This window comes from Haliotis cracherodii, unplaced genomic scaffold (assembly GCF_022045235.1).
Source record: "Haliotis cracherodii isolate W230 unplaced genomic scaffold, xgHalCrac1.p SCAF_17, whole genome shotgun sequence".
Lineage (NCBI taxonomy): Eukaryota > Metazoa > Mollusca > Gastropoda > Lepetellida > Haliotidae > Haliotis > Haliotis cracherodii.
This window is the reverse complement of record NW_027266272.1, coordinates 30,778,433-30,805,417: the sequence shown is the minus strand read 5'-3', so window position 1 is coordinate 30,805,417 and position 26,985 is coordinate 30,778,433. Positions and strand designations below refer to the sequence as shown.

At 38.4% G+C, this 26,985-nt stretch overlaps 1 protein-coding gene across 3 annotated transcripts in view; it reads left to right on the top strand.

The window, feature by feature from the left end:
• Positions 1-26,985, top strand: part of LOC139465057 (disintegrin and metalloproteinase domain-containing protein 28-like) — a 105,060-nt gene that overhangs the window by 51,635 nt on the left and 26,440 nt on the right. For all 3 annotated transcript variants that reach the window (XM_071246755.1, XM_071246756.1, XM_071246754.1), the window contains exons 5-6: positions 15,649-15,731; positions 22,715-22,778. In XM_071246755.1, the coding sequence (XP_071102856.1) occupies positions 15,649-15,731; positions 22,715-22,778 (147 nt within the window). The remainder of the gene's footprint in view (positions 1-15,648; positions 15,732-22,714; positions 22,779-26,985) is intronic.

Below are 26,985 nucleotides of genomic sequence, written 5' to 3'. Positions count from 1 at the left end.
ATGAAATATTGCTTACTATTGTGTCAGGACCTGTGACAACTTAAATCAGGTGGTCAGTCTCTGTGACTTGGTTAATTGCATGTCATTATGTCCCAATTGCAAACAAACAAACAAAAAACTATGGTGTTATACCCTATCCACTTACTTTATTTCAATACCTGATATTTTCCATTCAAAGTTGGCTACATTATTTGTAGTGTGACTATTGTATCATGACATTACCAAGTCCTTCTTGACAACCATACAATTCCGTGTAGTCATCGAATGAAATAAACGTATGTACATTTCATAGGTAAAGGTGTCAAAGTGAGGGTACATCAGTTAGTCCAGTCAGGTCCAGTCTTCAACTGACACATCATAGGAATGTAAACACCTGGATTACTGATTAACTGCTGCCCGTTTTCATCCGAGATTTCATTATGTAGTTTATAAGACCTCTCCCCCACATTAGTGGGTCCCTGTGGGAGGGCAGGACTGGGCAGGGCTCCAACTCTGCCATCTTCATCTGTAAACATCCTGGGAGATGCTGCTGTGGGGGTGGAGAGGGCACTGGGCTAGATAAAAAAACTGTGGTAAATTGAGGATGTATGTAGATGAGCTGTTAACATGCACTCCTGAAATATGGTTGAAGTGTGTCTGCAGTGTTTGAAACGAAGGGGCTCTTGTGCCCTTTAAGATTTCTACCGTAGTATTGTTACCTAGGGAATTCTTAAATCATTACCTTTTGACAATTGGTTAATGCCAAGGACGCCTAGACTTGCATGCCAAGTTCTGAACTGTATCTACATATGTATGCTATGACAGGACTACCTCCGTGGTCTAGTGGTAGAGCATCCGCCTGGAGAGCGGAAGGCCAGGAGCTTGATCCCTGGCTGTGTCATACCAAAAGATGTTAAAAGATGGTACTGGTCATTACCCTGCCTGTTAAACTGCGGCATGGTATCTCAGTGGGATAGCACTATAAAAGCGGCATTATTCCGAACTAGTTCAAGCAAACACACACACACGTGCATGCACATTGCTAGAAAAGAGCAATAATCTAGAACGCAGCGTTAAACCCAATTTCACCACGCCTCATTAGATGACAGCTATTCTCTGTGTGTGGTAGTTTTACATACAACTGTTGAATGTCCATCTAAGAGTTGAGTGAACTCACATAATTCATGTGGCATAAAACCTCTACTAGGTCATTGCCATAACTCTTGTATTTTGGCTGCCATCACACTTTAAAAATCTTCAGATTTTCTAAAGAAGTCCTCTTCACTGTCAACTATCCATAATGAGTGCTAGCAACAACATGTTCTTTAGGTTCCACTACAGGTTTTTGTGATTAAGAAAGACCTGTCCAAAAAATACTTTCATTGGTAATTAACATATGGATTGAAAAAAAGATAATGTGATGGGATTTGTTTCCTACTCAGCCTTGAAAGATAAAAATAATCTGCCTGCACCTGTATCAGTTTCTGCAAGAGACATGTGTTGATCTTTGTATCAAACACTCTGTTCATATATATTTAGGTAATCTATGCTGTGTGAGCCAAAGTATAAACATTGATTTTCAGATCTTATTTCAAATGTAAATTAGTAGATAAACTTCTTAACCTGGTCATATGAGAGCTAGGTGGTGGGAGAAAAGGCTTTAGCTTCACAACAGGACCGGAGAAACATGAGCACCAGTGGTGCCTGCTCCCTTGAGACTAGACTTGTTGCAGCTGACAATATCTTGTCTACTATGACTACTTCGTACATGTCTACATCAGTCCCAGGCTCCGTCTCAGATGGCATTTTCTCCCTGTCTCCATCAACATCAACATTGGCTCACATATGTTCCACAGCAGCAATGTTGCCAAGTCAACACTGGTCACATAACATTGCCACGAGGAGGACTATTGGACTGATACTGATTGGCTGCTGGAGTTTAATCTGGACCATTGACTGGAGGTGGTGTGGCCCAGTGGTTAAAGCATTGACTTGTTATGATGAAGACCTGAGTTTGTTTGCAGAGCCTGTGATATTGATGCAATGCTGATAACAAGGACATCAAATATAACTCATTCTGGCCATGACTTGGAAATGGGAATATCCATGTGACTACAGTATCTACAAGGACGACAAATCAACTGTATGATTGATTTTGCCACAATAATAATAATGATAATGATAATAATAACAATAATAATAATGTGCCAGATCCCAAACACTAGTGTAAGCTCAAAGCATCACACCATTATTACCCCAGTCAGTGGATCAGTGAGTTCTCAATTTAATTCTCGGCTCCATGGGGAGTATACAGTGGACACCTTCATCATTCTTAGTGTGCTGTAATTTAAATTCATGGGATCCAGGTAAAGAAGGACCTCGTACTTCGGCTGCACAAGCCGAACAAAAGTGTTGTTCACTACAACATGTGATGAGTTTTAGGACTTACATGATGATCTACTGAGTTGGCTGTGTTACAGACATGCAGGTTTTAATAGCCCCTGAACAATAGATTCAAGTCTATTCAGTTCTGTTTATTCAGCACAACTTCTTCAAAACCTGTCCCTTTGGGAATGAAGTCTCAGGTTTTCTAGTAAAGAACAGCTACGTAATGGAAATGCTGTTAAACTTCTTGACCAGTACAATAAAACATTTCATGTGCAAAACACTGTGATGATGGTGTTTTCATCAGCATAGTCCCTCGGGTTAGCACAAAACATGCATGTACAAATGCTAGTGATAGTCGCTAATGAATATTCAGTCCCACTTTGATTAGTTCCACACCAGTTGCTAAATCGATTACGAAATGCATGCATGCTTTTGCACAACATGCAATCGATGATGCAAGTGCCATATTGAACAGCAAACAGTGTGTGCACGTGCTTGTTGGCTCAACTCAGCAGTGGTTTCTTCCAGACGCGCGCACACGCACACACACACACACACACACACACACACACACACACACACACACACGCCATACACACACCTATCTTCAGTCTATAGTCTATGCTATAAAATGCAAGGCTCCATCATTAGCATGTAAGTTATTGCTTTTCGAAACATGGTATCTTTCTGAAGACTGACTGGGACAGCATAAGTGCTGCACTTTAAATGAATTAGATTATCAAGCTTGTGTGGAGGCTTCTAGGAGGGTAGACGCTTAAATGTAGCTGTGTATTTCTGAGGAATGACCAGTCTGGAATGTCAGAGAATCTGAGGAGGAGTGTCTTGGTTCTGTTGATATCCATACTCCCCTGTGGGGCAGTACAATTGGTCCTCAGTACCCCTTACATATTGTAACAGCTGAATTGGGTGGTTAGAATGTGGCCATGCTGATTGTTTGTCGTCATGCCAAACATCGGAATCATTGCCCCTACTATCAACCACTTGCTAGACTGCCATGCAGTATCTTGAATATTTCACAACATTCACTCACCGACGGATGTGGAACCAGCAAATTGCTTTGGAGACAAACCATGTCCATATCCTATTGAACTATTTGGGTGGTATTCAGAGATGAGTGTTCCTTTAGGTAAATCAACAGTTGGGGATCAGTTGAAACATACAGAAGCTGGAGTGGACCTTAGCTATGGAAATTAAAGGTCCCTAAGTTGCAGGAATTACTCTGCGTCCTTTCATGGGAATGGCGGGGCGGTTGGGTAGCCTAGTGGTTAAAGTGTTTGCTCGTCACACCAAAGACGCGGGTTCGATTCATGACATGGGTACAATGTGGGAAGCCCATTTCTGGTGTCCACCGCCGTTATATTGCTGGAATATTGCTAAAAGTGGCGTAAAATCAAACTCACTCACTCATGTGAATGGCTGAATCACAAGTGATGCCAGCTTGGACCTAGAGGAAGCATCATGTGACAGAGAGTTGGGACAAATTAGAAATGCTGATGACAGCAGTGTTCGAAATAAGCGCCTGCCCGAAGGCCCATTGCATTGCGTAGATCTTGCGTTGGGCCTTAGTTTCAAATTTGAATGGGACCAGTAAATTTACTTGTCGATTTCTTTGTCCCAATCAGATGCAGTTTATTCTAAATCAGGGACTGAAGAGTTTAGTCAGATCCTGCAGCTTCTAAAGTCCTTGAGTCCAATTGGCAGCCTGGTAATTTATATTAATTTTTACACTGGAAGAGAGTCAGAAAGGTCCATGCTTCTCCATATTCTGAATCTGTCCATGAGGAGAACCTGTGTATGGAATCAGTGATTGCACTGGTTCATCTACACCATTTCTCACTTATTGAATATGCCATAAACCATGTCAGAAAATATCAAGTTAATCATCCAGCCAGTCTAATAGTGATAAAATTTCAGCATTTGCAAATTACGTTAATTGGAAATCATTATATTCGACATTGACATTCAAATATTACATGAATTTCATTTCCAGCAGTAAACATAATAAATAATATTTGCTGGTTTCATGGAAGGCCTTGGTTGTATTGCACAATCTGTGTGCCCCTTTTGAAGTTTCTTCTTTAGATCTCCTGTTTGCTCTGACTGCATCAGTGCAGATGAACTGAAATATGGGAATACTGGCTTTTGTGTGTTTGTATTTGATATCATTCTCTTGAAATCATGTGATTTACATGAAACAGGAATGTTTGGAAGGACCATATATATAGTGGATTTCATCAAATAAAGAAAGAGGGGAACATACAAGTATTAAACCTAGCTATTTCCTTTGTCTGCAGGTACTGGGGGGCTACAAGAAGATGTGTGGTAGGGTGTTTGGTAGTGAGTCGGGATGGGAGAAAAATCTAATATTTGTTATGGCTCAACAGACTATTACGTTTAGAACATCCAGTTTGGTGGATCTGCTTAGATTACAAAAAAAGAGCTTGCAGAAACAAATAATTTGTCATTGATATAATTTGTTTCCGTTCTTTGCTGATATTAATCCTTTATAATCAATTCAAGAGAATATGAGACTCTTTGTTTGCAGTTTCAATCTGTATAAAATAATCACTTATCTTTTAACAGCTAGTTTAGCCTCTTTGATACAATGTTCATTTTGATCTTCAGGAATGTGTATGTAGCACAGCTGATGCAGTGTGTTTAGTGTTGTGTTTCTGTGCGCGCTGCAGGGCTCATGGCATGCGCACGTTGTACACATGTAACGAGACTGTGCGCGTGTCCCGGACAGGGAAGAACATGTGCTCACTCTCACTCTCGTTTCAATCCTGAATTATTGATTTTTGTGACACAAAAAGCGTAACAGTTCCATATTGATTACTGAAGGAGTAGAAAGTCCCTCTCATTTTTTTGTTGCAATATGTGGGAAAATCTACATCTGACTGTGAGAGCAATTCAGCCAGCTCAAACACGTGCTGCCAGATTACAGCTTGGTGCATCAGTTTCAGTTTCTTGTTCTCGTTCTTGTTCTTGTTCTTGTTCTTATCAAACAACATGTTACTTAAAGGTGATTGGATTTTGGTGATTTTATAGAATCACTTCATTGAAATAGGGTATGGGTATTGTAACTGACTTAGCATACATTTCTTGACTTCTCATGGAAAAAGGGCATGTTTGTTGTCATGGTATGCTTCACAGAGCATGCAGGACATTATTGGGGCCCTGCTCCAAGGTCACTGAGCTCGGAAAGATTTTTGAACAAGGCTGGTGTCATCATTAAAGATCACTACAAGATGGTTGATGGGCCATTAAATAATACTCCTTCATCGCTCACCAGTTGAACCACCAACCCCGCTTTTTAGAGGTATTAACTGTTCCCATGTGAATATATCTGTTCATTTTCCTTACACAGCAGTTACGCCATTGCTTCATCTGTTTTTACACAGAAATATCTGGTATTGTCAGCCACCCAGACAGAAGCATTCTTCAACATCCTGCTCATGTATGTGTAATGGTGTATTGATTCTCTTGTGAATGCTTCATACACCACATACACTATTGTCTGAGACGGTGATATTTACACAGGAATATCTATCTCACAATTAAGTCATGTTGCAATTTTGTCAGCCATCAGCTTGACTGTAACGACTAATCAAGAAATACCAAAGTGGGAATCAGATCTGGAGAAGCAGTCCGTGATGGCGCCGTCTCCCAGCAGGAGGAGGTAACGGATCTCAGCACTCACTGGTGTAATCAGTTGTTCTGTACTGAGGATTCTTCAGATATATCTGGGAAGATGTATTGTCAGCAGTGTTACGGAGGGTGGCTGAAAATATTACCGCTCCTCCATCCAGTGATGTTCAGCTACGCTGCTGCGTGTGCTGGATACTGCAGTGTGCTGTGTGTGGAAATAATTTATTAAAATTGCACTATGCCACCTCCCTCAAAAGAACCAAAAGATTATTAATAAGTTTAGGCCTTATAGAATTAGGGTAATGTAGCTTTGTACTTCAGTCACTCATCAAGATAAAACTATAATTAGACACTTCAAGTTAAAGCAGAATGAGCAAAAGTAGAATTTCAAATTCTTTATCTTTAAGTGTGTTTTTTTTGTGTGAAATGTAACATGAATGTGAAATTGTGTATAGAGTTTACATGGTAACTTGAACATATATACTGCTTGGAGTGCTGATATATGAATAGTGTTCTTTACGGAAATATCTATCACTTGGACTGACACATTTATTGCTCATTGAACATGTATCACTTGTCAAGGTCATGTAGGTAAACTATTTGTGATGGATTCTTTTCATAACTGTGAGTATCAATCATGGCAGTAAAAGTGCTTTCAACAGGAATTTGTTATTTTTTCCCACACATTGGGATTTTGAGGGTCCGTGAATCCATATACCACGTAATAGAATTTACATGCGTTAGTTTGACCTGTGTCAGAGCACCAAGAGGGTTAAGGTAGACCACTGGAAGCTCCCTAGTGTTCTGCCAAGTGTTGGGTGGGATGGTGGCGATGAGATACACCAGAAGTGTTTATCTACTGTGAAGGCAAATAGAAAACCCACACAGCCACAAATATTCATCTTCACAGTCTGTGCTGTAACCATAATGGGCTTCTGTATATAGTAAACTGTTGTGGGCTGCTGTAAATACAGTCGTCTAAAGCCTGTACAGAGGGACTTGGTGTCTTGTATCACTAAATGTTCTCGAAATGAAAGTCTCCTGATGAATTATTCAGGGTTCAAAGTCCAAGAGGATGGATACAAACTTAGAGCTAGTGATGCAATTTTTAAGTGTTTTGATTAGATTTGTATTCCACAAGGATAGACAGTACTCATAGCGTGTTGTAAATCTAAGGATTATGTGGTCAAGATTGCTGAGTGTCGTTTGGCAGGCAGAGGTTTACTTAGGGCCCTGAAAACTGAAACGTTATCGTTTGGAGAGCCACATCTTATAAAATAAATCCATTGCCTTAGAATGAGTTTGTTCCTTGTTATGTGAAATTGATACTTCATGGTCAGATGGGTTCTTCTGTTGACTCATTAATAATAATTGATAATAATTCTACCTCGGTTCTCATTCATTATTTCATATTCATGTCCAAGATTAAAAAAACTATCCTTTCATCACCTCACAAATATTCTGACAGTCCTTTATCTGTAATTGACATTCTATTAAATTGGCAGCGCATACTCGCCTCGTTTCTGCTATTGTCATTTACACTTGAGTAATCTGCTAAGTTCATCCTTCCTGAATTCCTTGACAGAAACTCATTTATTTTCCATACCCTTGATCAGGCTGTATTGTCCTGCTCGCCTCTTATCTGCGGATTGATCAATCAATAACTTTCTTCACTTGCTTAACAATATCGAACAATATCTGTGTTAACCAAATAATAACTGTTCTTAAGATGGGATAATTCTAATTCTTGAAGTTCTTTCAAATTGGGTTCATAAGGATATTGAGTTCAGTGGGATATTTTGATGTTGTGTGCTAGGTGTCTCAGCTCGCGTGGATGTGGTCATATTTGGTCTTATGATACATGGGCAGTGGCATAATGTGCCAGGTGTAGTCCATACATTCGGTGATCAAGTGACAAAGGAAACGTTGATGGACAATGGCTACTGTCAGATTTATCTCTTAGTATGTCATGGTTACATCTTGATAAGTATATGAACTGTACATCCCCCGACGACCTGCTGTCAGTGAGTCAAGCAGCGTGCTGGTTGTGTCTTCCTCGTCTGCTACAGAATAGAAACCATTTGTGAGGATGGTATATTCTGTGTCACATGATGAATTACAGTTTCAATCGTGGGAGATCTTGTAGACCAGAACATGGGCTATTGTGTAACACCAGAGTGAATGTTTGAGTGAGTGAGTGAAGGTTGTTTTATGCCAGTCAACAGCAGTCAAGCTATATCATGGCAGCCGTGATCATGCCAGGGTCACGCAACTGTTGTCATTGCGTTGTCATTGGAATCATCAGGAAGGTTGAATGTGTAGTAAAATATTATTATTTCAATTTCACTACAACTCCAACCTAAATTCAAAATTCTACTGAATGAAAACAACGATTTTAAAATACCAGAGGATAGTCTTTGAAAGGCATTTAGAAGGAATACACATAAGGAAGAGAATTTATGGATGTCATCTTCTTTACAAGAGAATGGGTTCATTTGACCTTTATTACATGATACAATAGTCTTTTATCAATGTACAATGCTGGAAAGGAAGATTACTTAAAAAACCCAAAAATAGAACAAAATTTAGCATTCAAAAAACTGTAAGGATCAGGCTTATTAATAGGGTTGGTCAGTGGTCAGATCAGGATCCTTTGAAAAGGTGATCAGTAGCAGTAGGAATACTAAGAATCTGATTCATCTAGTATCAACATTTCCATCTTGTCATGATGTAATTACTGAAGACCTAAATTTATTCCAACGTTTCTGCTGCTTCATAAGCTGTATTAATCAGTTCCAGATGAACACATTTTGTTACTTTTGATCTTGTATCCTTTCATCCTCCCTGTCTGTCAGATTCAATACCTTCCAAAGATATTGATAAAAAGGGCTCTATTTATATTCATTAAACTGACAAGGAGCTTGTTGATGTTTTCTTCTTTTAAAAAATCTTGAAAAATATCAAAGGTTTGAAGACTTTAACGACACAATCAAGTTGATGCCAGGCTACAGATCAGTCTGTGCCAAAACATGGCGAATTGATGTTGTGAAGCTTTAGACAAGAAATTTGGTGTAAAAGAGCCATATTCTACAGGTGCTTGATAATTGATTTGTTTGATGGACTGGTCATGTATCATTCGAGTCAGGAAGCACCAGTGAAAATCAATTGGTGGGGGAGGGTCACTCCTACAAAGACAGGGCAGGGAAAGAATAATTGGAGTGTTTTAAAAATCTTGTGAATTTTTATTGAAAGAAATTAGAAGATTTGTTTTATATGAAAAAGGTTTTAGGGAGGGTGGCAAAATGTTCAAATGCACTTTAGGAACACCATGTTATATTCTAATAAATTTCCTTGTTCTTGTCATTAAAAGATAGTAAGTCAACATTAAACAATCTAGTTAGTAACCATGGTGGGTATAATTTATGCAAGGAAAGATAACTCTTCTATTCAAATACAAACAACCTTGACATTCACAGAACTATCATATCTGCTTTATACCAGACAGTGCCAAAAATTACTGATCACAATGAATTTATTTTTTCAAACTGCATGTTTAAGATAATCTCTGTAATAATGAGAAACATGTTTTTTTCCCTTTCGCTGCCTACACTTATGAAGATAATTATGTTTACTTTTTCTTCATTAGGTTTGTGAAAAATACTGGATGCAAATAATTACCTACAGTTAGTGAATCCTTTGTCATGTTACTTTCTAAATAATAAAGGCACTCTTTTGAATTTTACAAAAAGCCATTAAGCTAAAAATCAATTGTTGATGATGCATGTGACAGTTAATGGTAGGTTATTATCTCCATGTAAAACATGAATGTTTATATCATTAAAGGATGCCAAGTAATAGCTGGATAATGAACTGTCATCATTAATCAGTTATAAGTAAGTAAGCGGAATTGGATTGGGGGAAAATAATAAACCAAATGGTTCAGTGAAGAGCAGTGACATATTAGAAATTGTGAGAGTACATATTCTATGAGTAGCAATTAATGCAATGGATGTCAAAACAGTTTTTTAAAAATATAAAAAAGTTGAATGATGAATGGTATGGGATGATGGTGAGATGAAGATTATGTGCATTTACAGAAAAAAAACATTATCATGATGTACAATTTTCTAGATTGAATGATATCTCAATATGGCATAGAGACGTGTATTGTCGACTGGAGTTAACAGAGTCAGTTCCAGCTGGGTGTCATTGTACATAACCTCTTCTCTGACATACACACTCTACTCCCCTGAAGACAATATATCTCATCTGACATTCCTAAATGTTAATCGCATTGTGGTGGAGAAAAGAAATCCCCTCCCAGACTTGTTAATTTTAAGGAAGAAGCTTATTGGTTTGTTTGTCTCCAGTCTCTCAGAATCCACCTGTCTATCAGGAGAACAAATATATACTTCATTGTTTGACATGAACAATTCCCTTAATTAGCTGCCAGAAATAGACAGGTGTTGACGGCTGTGCAACATTAGCCTGCCCATCCTTCCACAAGGCCTCTCCAACTCTGCCATCTCCATTGGAGCCAAGATGGGACCAGCATCGTACCATCATCTAACATTGCCCATGTAGCTTGATAGCTGGACTCTGCCCTGGCACCTTCCCAGTATGCGGGCGCCAAGGTTGGGGTGGTTCATAATTTGCTGATTAATGGTCCTACTTGGGCCTGTTTTCACAAACTGATCTGAGGAGTACAACTGATGACTCCAAAATCTTAGTACAAACCTTGGCTGTAAGTCCTCAACTGATAGAAGAAACCCATTGCGATTAAAACCTGACAATATCTCAGTACAGCCTTGTGCCATGTTATTTTGGAATAGTCTGACTTTCACATTGACCTACTTGTGAAGTTTGATTTTTGTATTACATAATTCTGGGGGAAGGTGGTGTTCTTTGATATAAGCACTGACATTGGACAATATTCCAGTTTAGAATTTAGTACATGCTATTTCAATATTCAACTGATTATTATTCACACTGGTTTTGTCTGTTTGTGTTTGAATCCTTTCTAATTTAGCCAGTTTCTATTTAAATATGTTTAGCTTTCTTCCCTTACAAACTTCAAAATCACATCATGAGATATGTTAGGTTTTTGCAGTGTCTATGGCAGCTGTTTTGTTGTCAATGTAATACATTATTTGACAGTAAACAACCCTTTGCTTAGCTACATCAGACGACTAGGCTCTTGGCAGTCACCACCATCATAAAACAACATCAGGAGGTGAGACCGTTCCTGGTTATATAACAACCAGTGGACATGACCGCTGCTCCAGAACCCATTAGCAGCAGAGGCTTGACATTTAATAGCTGATGGTTTTAGGGTCCATACTCAAATATTAGATGGAAATTTATTTTCCAGTTGTTCACGACAGGGTTTCTGATTGGCTGGTGGTAGAATCTGTTATCCTGTGGTGATTTACATCTGGAGCTGACTGAAGTATCTTAATACAACCATGGCATATAACATCCAGCTGGATATTGATGAGTTAATAGGCCATAAAAACATATTATTTCTCGTCACAAGATAAATTTCAAGATGTAAGGTCACATAGCTTCCCATCAGCAGAAAACTCATTAACAGCGATTTTGTTTTGTTTTGTTTTGGCATTGACATATTCTGTTATTTAAGATTTGACATTCTCTGAATGATGATAAAATCAGATTTTATCTTTAAAAAAACAAATAAATTATTGAATTCCCAGAAAACCGATATCAGGGTTTCAGCTTCTGTATAAATCCTCATAATTCATGTTTGGGAACGGATCTGAAAATGAACTGTTTCTCTGGGCATTTTTCTGTAACATATCAGAAGTCAATTTTACAAAACAATTCTTACAATAGTTTCATTTCAGAAACTATAGGTCAATATCTATTCTACCATCGACCCTTTGCTAAGAAAACCCATCTGAGGCAATTTAAAAGCTGATATATATAGTTCATTTCCTGTAGGTCATAGTAGCATGGCCAAATATGTAGGACAATGAACAATTTCATCAGTTTGCTACTGACATATGTAGAGTTTGTCATCATTATGGAGAAGCAATTCAATCATTGTCTATACACAGATACCATTGTGTGCACCTCATCCCCACTTACACAGCACACAGCAAGTATTGTATAGCATTCAGGATCAGAGGGTTCAATTTTAATGTCAAATCTATTTATGTTAGAATTATGTCTGCTGAAAGGTGGGTCACTAAAAAGAGAATTTCATAAAAACCTCCAGACACACTTGAATCTCAGAAGATTTCTACAATTATATTTTATCAATCTGATTCTCCCTATTGTGGTTCTCTGTCAGTACAAATTAGAATTTCACTCCTTGAAAACCGAACCAGAGGAAGTTAGAGTGAAATACAATACTGGGTTTGGAGCAATCTTTTTTCTGAATTTTGCAATTTCAGAAAAAGTTCTTGAAATGAGATATTCCCTTTCTGCTAAATTATTAATGCCATTAGTATTCTTAGACTTTTTATGCACCTCTGCTCTTGTCTTGTCAAGGGCAAAGGTGAAAATTTAAGTTTTGCAAGATTATCAGGACTGCGGTTGATGTTTCATCTGACAAACTTTTGTACTGTAACAATACTGTCAAGGGGGTAACCTGGTCCCGTGTCAGTGGCAGCAGCTTGAGACGGATCTTTGCATGGTTTGGATTCACACATGAATCAGGTCTATATGTCTTACGTAGTGCAGGCACTGAAGCAAATATGTCCAATACAGCCCATGCAAATCTATAATAGTTGGCAAGTCTTTGTGCTCCTTTTTATTATATTTCATTGAGACAAGTTTTCCTCTTTTTCTGTAAAATATTTTGATTTCAGAGATTACATGTTAGTCTGCGACTTACTAAGAGGTATGATATGTTTTGGAAAAAACTCTATTTGAAGCTGAAAGTAAGGCCTGAATTTGAAAAAAACAAACCTGGTTTCTGCTGATGCTCTAAACCACTTCAAGCATCTCCAACCCAAAGGACATGACACTGAGACATGTACTCTTCTTTTGTTTGATTTATTCTATGAGTTCGTGTCTTGAGAAAAATGTCAGACATGTTCATTCAGAAAGATGATGCCAATAAATATGAAATTAGTCCACGTTTGATTTTGATCCAGAAGCTTAAATGGCTGTTGTCTAGACTGTGGTCATGAATTCTGCCAGAGCGTGACCCATTATGTAGCAGGTACGTGTTATATGACATTGTTAATCCAATAACCATAACATGATTACAAGCAGTCTTTACGGTTGATCAGTATAACTACAGAACAAAAGCCTCACCCTCACCAGGAAAACACACATAGTATCGTATACAAGCAGGAGAAAATAGATAGTCAATTAGTAAACACCTCAAGACATTTTCCATGGATTAATTACAATGTTGTGGATATTGTTTGTTTTGTACACTTACGACTCACAGTTTGAGTTAATATTTCATCCTTTCAGTAACTGAATGTCAGAAAGGAAATAATTACAGTATTTTCTTGGGTATAGTGCACACTTTTTTCTCAAAATAAAAAAACAGCTGCGTAGAAGGGGGTGTGCAATACACATGCCATGATGAGTTTTGATGGGGCTTTTCCCAAATAACACAAAGACATTACCGTGAGCACGTAACACCAGAAATACCATGTCAACAAATCTGTATCGGAGTACACAATGTAATCTTGTAACACTGTCTGCTTATAAAAAGTGTTCTTTGTATATCTGGACTTATGTTTGTAACTTATTTCATTAATTTTATTCAAAATCCCTTTTAATATTGTTTTAATTAATTTCGGCGAAATCGCGTGTGAAGCGATTGGAAGATCGCACAACTCACCGTTATTAACAGCAACCAAGGTCACATTACCGATTTTGGCTCCTTGAAACAAACTTTAGTTGACAGAGAATGGATACATGCACCATAAATGCCTTACTTTGACTCGTTAAAAGTCATATTTGTTGTAGTTTGACGATTCTATGTCAACATGTAGTTCTCGCGATCACGTGCGCAGGAGCCTAGACGGTGACTGGTCAAATTGTTCCATGTGCAAAAAAATAACTGGCAATAGCAATCAGCTGCACCGAAGTGCTTCGCTAAGGGTTATTGGTATTTTGAATATATTTAGTAACAGCTGCAACTAAAATAACATGATATTGGAATATATTATTCCTGATAAAACAATAGTTTGAGTTTCCCCGATCCTTGCATCAAAATTCTTTAAAGTTATATCATTGGATAAGTTTTAACCGAATCACTGGTAGATTCCAAGAAAACGTGTGTACAGCTGATACGAGAAAAAAATCTAGGTAATCTTAATCCCTGCATGTAAAAAAATGTCTTGCAGAACAAAAAATACAATTTAAACAGTTAATCAACATGTCTGACCAAGTTTCTTATCACCCGTTCTTTTACCGGATTTCGCTGAAGGGGTAATTTTTTCTGTGCATAATATTCAAAAAAATGTTTTTCCTAAAAACTGAATCCGCTAGAGGTGTGTGTGCATTATACTTGGGTGCGCACTATACTGAAGACAATATGGTATACCTTGTGTACAAACACTTCCATACTTCAGATATGAGCATCTTTGGTGGATAACTAACATGCCTGATTTATATTGTCTGTGGTTGTGCTGTTGTTTCACACTGCTGTTGTTGTAAGTGGATGTGGTGTGTGGAGGATGGCTAAGGCGTCAGACTTAGGTGTGCCAGGATCCCATGTTAGCCCTGATACTGATGACTGTTTTTTTCATCATAGCAGTAAACACCGACCACCTGTGCCACTTTAACTTTGTAGTCTGGAATCCCATCTATGCCTTGGTGGTTAGGTTCATGAAATGTCTGTGGGTAAGGTTGTGTTTTGGTTTATCATTCCTTGTAATGAAAGCTTGATGTTTTGTTAACCTCAGCTTTGAAAAAAATAGTCTTGGCAATTACAAGAATGATCAGTGGTTTGAAAGTGCAATTTATCTATAATCGATAATGAATGAGGATGATATTCAGCATCATTATTCTGTTTCCTCGCTATGTGATATATTAAACTTCGCTCTGTCAATATTTAGACAGTTACTATTTAACCTTACAATAACTTTCCTTGAAGCCACGTCCATGGGGAATGTTTCCAAACTTTGTTATTTTATATTTGCTGTATCTGAAAATATTGTTCCCCACAAGTTAAGAAAAATTAACTATTATAATCACAGATTTAATGATTGATACCCTGACTGGAAACTGCTTTCAATCCATTCAATCAATGAAGTCAGTTAATTGGAACAACACTGGCAAAAAACATATGTGGATCCAGATCCAGGGAGCCCCCCCCCCTTGAGCACCAAATCTTATGTTGCAGGCAGTAAAATTATCTGAGAGAGGATTTTCATATTTAGGACCTTCCACTTTTACAAATGCTGGATCACCCCTTGAATAGATGATATAACGTTTGTCTTCAGCCTGCAGAGACATTATGACATTGATGACTCATCACCTTTCTGCCACATTACATGTTGAACATACTCCTTGTTAGCTGGGAAGGCCCAGGACATTGATGTCATTGTCAACTATCCATCTTATTTTATTACCTGTAGTTGTCTCTGTGTGTTTCTGTATCTTCACCATTGCCTGTTTCAGAACATCGAGCACTGTTTCTACCATGGGTATGTCAAGAGGGATGAGTGGTCCAGTGTCGCGGTCAGCACGTGCAGTGGGATCAGGTGAGGTTGTCCTCAAGTATATAACCATGAGGTGGCTTTTTCAGAACTGTGCAGCAGGTCACTCTCTCACACAATCAATGCTTGTCCTCGGAGAGTAGTGAGTAAGTATGGTTTTACGCCGCTTTTAGCAATATTCCAGCAATATCACGGCGGGGGACACCAGAAATGGGCTTCACACATTGTACCCATGTTGGGAATCGAACCCGGGTCTTCTGCGTGACGAGCGAACGCTTTAACCACTAGGCTACCCGACCGCCCCTGTCCTCGGAGAGAACCAAGTTAGATTTAACTGGAAAATGCCTGAAAAGCACTTGAGTGTATGAACCATCTCACAGCTAGGACCTTTCCGGATTAAAACAATGTATGTCATCAACAGTAGGGACTGATTCGCAAACTCAGTTTTTGCCAAGAGTTTTCCACTCTGCTAGAACATCACACATGTATATTCAAGGGCAGAATAGGTCGCCAGTATGCTGTTGCTTGACCGGCTTTGGTTTAGTGGTTTCACGGTATGCTCTTTAATAGTCAACCGCTGGTCTATCCTGCTCCAGTCAGCAGAGCAATTTTCTTGACCAATTATTGCTCAATCATTCTGTACTTTAACATTATTTTCAGACATTTTTAAAAATAAGTCCTAATTAGTATTCTCCTCCATCTAAATAAAGACTCCCAAGGCTCATGACCCGTGTGACACTTTTTCTCAAGAAAATGCCAATTATTTCATGGGACAACCCAAGGGTGAATATTTGGAAGCCAGAGAATTGTAATGTGACTGTTAGTGATGGTTATTGAATTAATTCTCTATATCTCACTGTTAATACCTCTCCTGGGCACTTGATGGAAGTTGGCGCCTGTGTCGCTCTCTCACAATCTGTCATGCATCTTCCAAGTACAGGCTCCACTTTCCAGGGGATTGAATCAGATAAAGTATTTCATGTGGCAGGACAAGATACTGGATGTTTTTTGTATCCTAATAGGAACTTGTTCTCAAATTGACTCTTTATATTTTTGTTCTGGAAGTTAATTTGAACTCAGTGAATTCTCATGGGGGAAATATTTTGAAGATATGAAACACATTACTAAAAATAATATGGAAAACATATTCAACATTTCATCAAAGAATTTATATCTTTGATCCCATTGAGTTGAATTGACCTTTGTTTTCAAATCATTATCAGTTGATTTAATCTTCTGCTTTAAAGGAGGAAATGTTTATATTCCTATATTTTTATGAGTAGGAATATTCATCTGTCAATTTCTACAAAAATTAGATACTTTTTGTTTTAAGAAACAGTATGTTTTTTTAGAAATATTTTAGTTATTTTCAGATTAATATGTCCATTAAATTCACTCATTGCCTACTAATTACGCCCAATTAACTTTGGTTTTCGTTTGAACACACATCCCATCTGAGCCACTTTGGTAATTACAAACCATGTTGTAGTTGCAGGAAAATGTAAAATTAATGTTTCTGGTTTTGTATTGCCATGGCAACCAATGTTGTAACTCTCAAGGTAAACTGATTTCTGTTTGGGAAGATCAATTTCCAAGAAAAATAAGAGCTCTCTGTTAAAATATTTGAAGTGATAAGCATTGGGTTTGGCTAGGAAATGTTTTTCATACTTTGGTGATCATTCAAATCATGTCAACAAAATTAGTCTTTGGTAGGGCAATCCATATTTGGCTTTGTCTGGTAACATATCTAGTTTTAATGTAATATTTTTTATGAATGTCAAGGTTAAGGCCAACTTTGACATTAACGCAAGTCTAATTGTTCCAAAAAAGGGTTTGTTTGAATGTTTGTCAGAGTTAACTTCCACTGCCAACTGAGCATCAATTGTTGGTGATGCTTTTATGTAACTTCTCTACCTACTGCATGAGAGAAAAACATGTGGTGACCTGGTAATATTGCAAAGGAAGCATCCTGTCCTTATTCTGTTTTTTAGACTGGTTTTGTTTCCAAGTTTAAATGAATTATGTTTTACTGATAGGTTTGAAAATGTTCTGTTAATGCACAGGGATGTATAGTAGCTCCACAGAGAGTCCAGGCAAATTGAATTCCATGTGAAGAGATATTTTGTTAACACTGTGGAATGGAGTTGTTTCTTCTGATCTACTGAGCATAGTTCTCGTTGCTGTGTGATTAAAATACAGTGTTGTGTCTAAAATGGATTAGTTTGTTACTCAAGGGAACCTGTGTTTGTTCAACATCTTCAAGACATGCGAAAAGAATTCTAAATAAAAGCATTTTTCACTCTCCCCAAAATGACTTGATATTGATTGTAATTCAAACCCAATTATTTGCTTGAGCAATATTGTTTCAAATGACATCACAGAACATGCAATAGTATATTATGATGGTAAAATCAGTTGGGACGTATGAATTGTTCACATACCTCTGCAGGCTTTGTACTAAATTGAAGAACTCGTAAAGATTTTCAGTGAAATTGGTTTGCCATTAAAGAGTGTTTGCCATTTTCCACTGATAATCAAGTGAGTGAGGGAAACATGTTGCATACACATCATGGCCAATGGCTGTGTGTATTAGGTATCTTTTCAGATTGTCTTCATGTTCAATGTCTATGTATGTCTGTCTTTGAATATGTTTTTTGTGTAGGGTTTGGGTGGGTGTGAGCAGGTTGTCCAGTGGTGCCAGAGTTTTGCTGGGCAGAGTTGCATTCCTTTGCTGTAGCAGGATCTGCTTGTCAATGGTTTGAATGACTGATTATGATATGGAATGCCAGCTGCAAACCCATACATTCTTGTATAGGTTGTTACCAAAGGTGTAAAGGTCTTTGACCAGGGTTATGTCAGCTTCCCTCAAATATGAAGAAGACACACCTTCATGTGACTGAAGAACTATTGAAGGTTAAACCCAATGGAACTGCATCCATGGTGTAGTGGATAGGGCATCTGCCTGGAGAGTGGAAGGTCGCTGGCTTGATTCCAAAAGTCGTTGAAAGATGGTATGTGAAAAAATAATTGACTCATTAAACCTTTTCATGACCAAAACTTATGACAAGAATAAAAAATGGCTCTTTACTGGTTAACACGTAATAAGGTATGAGCAAGAAAATTCATTTCTGTCAAGGCTGTCACTTCTTTCTGTGAGATTTCCTCTTCCATGTGCCTGTGTGTTGCATAATTAAGGATGATGATGTGATTATTGTTAAAAGATGGCCTCAAATCAATACAAGTATTTTGTTAGTTGGGCATAGTTGATCTCTCCAAGGGAGGTTTTATAGCATTGGTGGTTCCATACAGGGGGTTGTTGGGGCGAAGTGGGACAGTTTGAGTTGTGAATTGAATAGAGGACTTCTTCTAAAAACATTTTCACAGAAAGATATTTGACTGGGAATCAATTGATTTTGAGTCTGCTGGAGCAATACTTCTTCACAAAACTTGTACCCCAGACTTGTCTTCCAAGGTCAGGATTCCAGGGCAGAATTGGTCTTTGCACCTCAGACTTGTCTTCCAAGGTCAGGATTCCAGGGCAGAATGGGTCCCTGTACCCCAGGTCCTTGCACCTCAGACTTGTCTTCCCAGGGTCCCGTTCCACAAAGCGATCGTAACTACCATCAATCTTAGAGACTTACGTCGATTATAAAATCGTCTTAGCTAAAGTTTACGCCCGTTCCACAAAGCTATCTTAGGGCGATTGTAACTTTACAAGTTCTTAAGTAGCCGATCTTAAAAAAGATCGGAATCTTCAGCCATGAAGATACGAAAGTTTCCCTAAGAGTGGCCTCCCTTGGTCATGTTTAGCAGACGACCGTTGTCGAAATATGGCTGAATCGCAGACCTCTGTCGGCGTCAAACACGTTCGTCGCAGCAATTTTTCAGCACGCGAGATCGCTGTCCTTGTTGATGAGGTGGCTGTTCACCACACGACACTGAATTCCTCATTCAGCTCTACCGTCACCAATAAGCTGAAAGGCAGCATATGGGAGGACATCGCTAACAAGTAAGTGAGCTGTGGACTGTCAGAATGTTATCTGATATAATAATAAGTCAACATACGCCATCTTTGTTGTTATGGTACAATATTTAAGATCGATTTTAGCGATCCTAAGTTGGTCCAGAGCAACTTAGCATTTTGATCTTAACTTACAACTCTCTTAGTTAAGATTGCTTTGTGGAACGGGCGGCCGATCGTAACAAAAATTTAAGATCGCGTACTTAGTGAGTTACAATCAACTTAGCCCTAAGATCGCTTTGTGGAACGGGGCCCAGGTCAGGATTCCTGGCCGAATTGGTCCTTGCACCTCAGACTTGTCTTCCAAGGTCAGGATTCCAGGGCAGAATTGGTCTTTGCACCTCAGACTTGTCTTCCAAGGTCAGGATTCCAGGGCAGAATGGGTCCCTGTACCCCAGGTCCTTGCACCTCAGACTTGTCTTCTAAGGTCAGGATTCCAGGGCAGAATTGGTCTTTGCACCTCAGACTTGTCTTCCAAGGTCAGGATTCCAGGGCAGAATGGGTCCCTGTACCCCAGGTCCTTGCACCTCAGACTTGTCTTCCAAGGTCAGGATTCCAGGGCAGAATTGGTCCTTGCACCTCAGACTTGTCTTCCAAGGTCAGGATTCCAGGGCAGAATTGGTCTTTGCACCTCAGACTTGTCTTCCAAGGTCAGGATTCCAGGGCAGAATGGGTCCTTGCACCTCAGACTTGTCTTCCAAGGTCAGGATTCCAGGGCAGAATGGGTCCCTGTACCCCAGACTTGTCTTCCAAGGTCAGGATTCCAGGGCAGAATGGGTCCCTGTATCCCTATGACTAAAATGAATCAGTTTGTCAGACTCAATGACTTGGATGATTCTGTGTCCTCATTATCCTGACATCATGTTGTTCCTAATATCACCTCTGCTGTTACATGCCCAGGCTATTGTAGCTTAACATTATACAAAACAACATCAACACATACAGAAACACATTCTGTAAAATCTGTCATGAAAAAGATGTTACTAAAAACACACTTCTGAGATGCTTCTTCCCTGAAAAGATCCATGACAATTGTACCTCCCCCAAAAGGCCCTCCCAATATTGATTGTCAGCCATGTTATATCACTCCCTTGTCACAGCTGAATCTGATGAAATACACATTTTTAACTGACATGGGTGCTGTGTTTATTTTCTCCCCTAATCATTGTATTTACTGTCTTAAGTCCGCCCAAAACACACTAATCATTCAGAGGGGACCAGCCAGAGTCGGATATTTGCATTGAGCAAGAATTGCCCAATCAGGAATGTTTGGACCCTTGGAGAAATGAAAACAGTATTACAGCTCAAGTTCAAGTACGAAATCAATTTTTGAAGCATCAGTCTTGAAATTAATGTGATGGATATCAACACATGCTTTCTAAAGGCAAGATTGGAATATCAATGATATAAAAAAAAGTTTTGACTCGTGTAAAAAATATAATCAGAAACATTTGCTCATCACATCTCTTATTCATGTAGATGGGTTTTTTAATTGATTGAATTTCATTCTCCAGTTCATGGCTAAACATGGATCAAGTTTGTGATGCCCAGTGTGACAATTTGAGACTATCTAAACATGGTTCCATGTGTATGATTCGTAGTGGCATCATCTTGAAATTTCTATGTTGATCCTTCATGTCAAGTAGTTTCCTGACACTTTTCATATTAGTGACAGCTTGTGGCTTGTTCATGGCTAGTTATTGTTCTGTTATTGTTTGATCCAGAGTAGCATGTTATGTATGAATTTACATAAAGGCTTGAAAATGAAAATTTGATAACTTTTCTTTTTTCTGAAATGCCAGTGACGTTGTTTTGTCTGGTCCAGACTTGATTATGTAATGGTCACCATGGTATAGCTGGAAGATTGCTAACTGTGGTCTTAAACAACAAACAAACAAGTAGCCATGTTTAGCAATAGATTATGATTTTTGATAAGTCTGAAAGAACAAGGTGAGCTTCAGGACCTATACCCTTCTTGGTGACTGTGAGCATCAGTTGGCTGTGTTTGAGATTACATGGATTTATCTAGACCTGCTCAAAGGCCGATATTCAGCCCCAAGTCTGCAGGAAATGTCAGTAAATTTTCAAATCCATGTTAATATGGTTATAGCATGTGTAATGGCTTTGTAGAGGTAACTTGTATATCACTGACAACAGTGCCCATAATGTGGTAGAGGCATTAACTTGAGGTTTACATTATCACACTGAATCAAATGTTAAAATAACCAATTTTGAACAAAATAATGTTTTTTCGAATTTGCCTGCCATATGCACTTTGTTTAGATTCCTAAATAAGTCTCTGGATTATGCAGATATAGCCAAATGGGACTTCTTGTCTCAAGATTTTGCTGAAATGTGTCAGACAGTAGTTCTGAATCTTCTCAACATGTGATATGTTCACACCATGGGCCTTGTCAAGTTCAGCCATGATAATGTCATCATTGCATGTCATGGCCCAGAATGGCTGATTTTGACATTCTTGTCTTGGGTCACATTGATTTTAGAATTGTAGTTTTTTTGTATGAAAGATAGTGATGTCTCCATTCAATGACAGCTTCTATCAAATATTACATTGATCATTGTTGAAAAGGTCCTCTTGACGATGCATCGATGCTGTGTGGTATGGGTGTTGATCGGGGAAAAAACGGTTTTACGTGTTGATTGAAAAATAGGCTAATTTTCGATGTTTTATGTTGATACATTGTAAGAAATAAGGGTGCCTTAATTGTCATAAACATTCAGGGGTCCTTAAATGCAATATTATAGACAAAGACTTCAAGACCCTTGTACCCATTTTATTTGAAAAGATGAATACATGATAATGTGATATCATTACAAATGACGAAATGGTGCTGGCCACTTATATTGTTTTGAAAACGTTTACTGATTTTATGTTGTTTTCTTTTGTGTAGATGGAGGGACATGACACTTTAAAATGCAGACAGAATTTTGTAAAAAAAAATTGACATTATAAAACTGAATTTAAGAATAATTCTTTCTGTTTCAGGGGTGTCATTCAAATGCACAATGAGACATTTGTGATTCAGCCGCTCCTTGGGGGAGATGAAGGTGTAAGTATTGTCTTCAGTCAGGCACAATGGTTTTGCTGCTACCAAAATGGATTCATTTGATTCTTTTGATCAAATGAGGTGGATTTAGCACCAGAAGTTCATACAGAGAGGGAACATTTGTCACAGTTGAGAGACATGCATTTCACAAGTCTTTGTGTTGTCATATGACAAATCCATCTGTATCAGTGTCACTATTTGTTGTCTTACAGTGATTTCAAAGTTGATTATTTCATATATATATATATATATATATGCAAGTGCTCATGCCGCTTCAGTGATTTCAAAGTTGAACTGTCCACATAGAACCCCACTATTCGAGCACCTCCAGCAATTTCAACGTTTAACCATCCACATAGTACCCCAGTATTCGAGCACCTTCAGTAATTTCAACATTTAACCATCCACATAGTACCCCAGTATTCGAGCACCTACAGCTATTTCAACGTTTAACCATCCACTCAGTACCCCAGTATTCGAGCACCATCAACTATTTCAACATCTAACCATCCACTTAGTACCCCAGTTTTGTTTTTGGGCACCTTCAGCAATTTCAATGTTGACCATCCACATAGTACCCTAGTATTCAGGCACCTTCAACTATTTCAATGTTTAGCCATTCCTCTAAGTACCCCAGTAGTTTAACTGTCCAATTGTGCCAAAGTAGGTTTCCAGAATATCAGATTTCCGTCTACAAAATTGAAGTGGTTCAGTTTTGGAAAAAATCCTTCAGTTTGAAATGGCTTTGATTTAAGTTTAAAGCAGAATTTGATGATATTTTGATTTGGACAGGATCTTTGAATTTGACAGGTGTTGAAAGGAATTTGAGATGTGAATGTTTTCAAGTCAATTATAAGTTTTTAATATCTTTCCAAAAACTTTTGGATTGAATCTTAGGAGATTGAAAATTGGAGGATCAATACTTATTTTACAACTGCAGATGATGTCTCATCAAATGAAAGAGAACTATCAAAAAGTATTTCTATGCAGTTGTGGGAAATCAATTGATTATTTTTGTCTAGTTTAATAAGCCACACCAGAGCTGAGGCTTGTCAGTGACTATGACTATTGAGAGGGAAGGAATCACTGATTGATTGACTGATACTGACAAGGTGACATCACCATAAGGGAAGGATCAGTCGTTCTTGGTGTTATGCTGCTTCAATACATTCCCTGACTACAACTGTTCTTCTAGTTCAGAGGGCTGCTTGTAATGGCATTATGAATGGCGGATGGAGGTGTCTTAAAACAATAAAACTAAATGTAATTTATGTTGGATTTGAAATGTGGATGGATCTAAAAGTGAAATAGAAAAATACATGACAGAACCCATTATAGTTCATTTATCACTTCATTCTTCTGAAACTGTTAAAAAAACTCCAGATTCTTTCATATTAATCTAGTTATGTGTCATTGTCTTGGACCAAATCTAGTATAGTTAACAAAACATTTGTCCTGAGTTAGGTATGAGTTAGGTATTGTATTTATTATTGCACAGTTTGTATTAGTATGAATACTCAGCAGATTTCTGGTGTACTTGAAGGGGTTAAAATGTAAATAATCTTGACATTATCCAGGGATAAAATGTTGGCATGCTTTCAAAAATTCAGAATTATTTGAAGTGAAACGTAGCTGGCCATGCCAGAGCACCAATTAATGCCAGTCTTGTAGAAATCTGTAAAGGCTATGACAGTTCTCCAGATCGTAACTTCAGTGCTGTTGTCCAACAGTGCAAGGAACATCAGCCTGTATTTGATCGATGACCATTGACTTCCACCGTCTGTCTTATATAAATGACAGCAAGAATAGCAGTAGAAGGGCTAGGATCTGATCAATATGGAATTTTGTTCCCGAGATATTAGGCACTGTTGGAACATTGTGACTTTGGAACCACTGAAATTGTTGAATAAGAAGGTATTTGTGTCTGGGAGGATGTTGCGGTCGTTGGTGGACATTATGTTGTTCATTTCCTACCTTGGGCATGGCTGATTGCAGAACCGTTTAGGTCTCCATGCATGTCTTTTAGGAGCTGACTAAAGAGGAGGGGGGTAATGTGTGCTCATGTGAGATCTATCCTCATGCTGTCCACTGATGATTTGGCTGGACCAGACATGATTATATGCACAGCCCCCAGTGTTATAGTTGCAATGTTGCTGTCTGCATCACAAAACAACATTGTCTTCAGAGCTGCCAACACAAAAAAACATTGACCTCAGAGCTGTCAGTATAAAACAATATTGACATCAGAGCTGTCAACACAAAACAACATTGACCGCAGAGCTGTCAACACAAAACAACATTGAAGTCAGACCTGTCAACATAAAACAACATTGAAGTCAGAGCTGTCAACATAAGACAATATTGAAGTCAGAGCTCTCAACACAAAACAACATTGAAGTCAGAGCTGTCAACACAGAATATCATTGAAGTAAGAGCTGTCAGCATAAAACAATATTGAAGTCAGAGCCGTCAGCATGAAACAACATTCAAGTCAGAGCCGTCAGCATAAAACAACATTGAAGTCAGAGCTGTCAACATAATACAACATTGACTTCAGAGCTGTCAACATAAAACAACATCGACCTCAGACCTGTCAACATAAACCAACATTGACTTCAGAGCCGTCAGCATAAGACTATTGAAGTCAGAGCTGTCAGTATGAAACAACATTGACTTCAGAGCCGTCAGCATTAGACAATATTGAAGTCAGAGCTGTCAATATGAAACAACATTGAAGTCAGAGCTGTCAACATAAAACAACATTGACCTCAGACCTGTCAACACAAAACAACATTGACCTCAGACCTGTCAACATAAAACAACATTGACTTCAGAGCCGTCAGCATAAGACAATATTGAAGTCAGAGCTGTCAACATAAAACAACATTGACCGCAGAGATGTCACCATAAAACAACATTGAAGTCAGACCTGTCAACACAAAACAACATTGACCGCAGAGCTGTCACCATAAAACAACATTGAAGTCAGACCTGTCAACACAAAACAACATTGACCGCAGAGCTGTCAACACAAAACAACATTGGCTTCATAGCTGTTTCCATAAAACAACATCAACATCAAAGTGGAAAACATCTTAGACCTGCATCATTTTAGGCTTTCCTCCCACATCAAGCTATGATATAACTGGAATACTTGGTTAAGGCAGCATTAAACCCAACTCACTCAAAATGCTTATTTCTACTGTTTACTTAAAAGTGATGCCTGGACATTGTTTATCACTATCATAGAACAGGGTTGGTGGGAGAAAGGGTTAATTCTTCTTCATCTGTGAAATCCCCACTAAACAACTCTAATGACAATTCAATATGCTATTTCTGTCCCACTCTTCTCTCTCATCTTTCCATGGACATGGTTTAGGAAATTACACACTGTTCTAATTAGAAAGAAAAGGGATGTTTTTTCTGTGTAGTTCCATTGCATTTGTGTTCTTGTTGAAAAATCAGATATCACATCAAATATTGACTCCACATAATGTCAGCCATTGATAGATGTCTCATAAGACTAATTCAGTGTACCACATCTTACTGCTTGTGCATGTCAACACAGATATTGACAAACCACAATGCAATGTGCAATGGTATGTTGGGTCAAAAATCTAATTAAGAACGGCCTGGGAATTACCCACTGTATATTGGATCTTCAAAGTGCTAGCTCAGCTTCTTATTGCATATGGGAGCTACATTAAAGGACTCTCTGATGTATATTTCCTCTGATATTTCACATTCTGATGTTATTGATCGAAATAAACTACCTCGACATGAGGCGTCAATTTCAAATGTAGATTTCACAGGTCCATCACTTTGTAGGGAAGTCAACAGCTATTTAGTATGAGGGATAATAGAAACATCCTAAGTTGGGTTACAGCAAGGGTTCATGGTTTAGTCAATGGTGTAGCAACGGGGAATGGTTAATGTTTATTCTGTGGTGCAGCCAGTGCCCTATAATTCCATACGCTGCATGAAATAGACACGGACGTAATGACAAGCTGACCCAGGGCCCTGGAAATGAACATCAGACTAGCTGATAACAAATAAATTGGATAAATATGGAAACAGTTTTGAGGTCTTTCAGATTTGATGTGACCTCATGCCTCTAGACAAATTAGTAAGGGATTTTGTCAGCACAAGAATGAGAGATAAGACTTGTTAAGTATTCCTGTCCATTAGAGTTAGTGTTCATGAAGTCTTG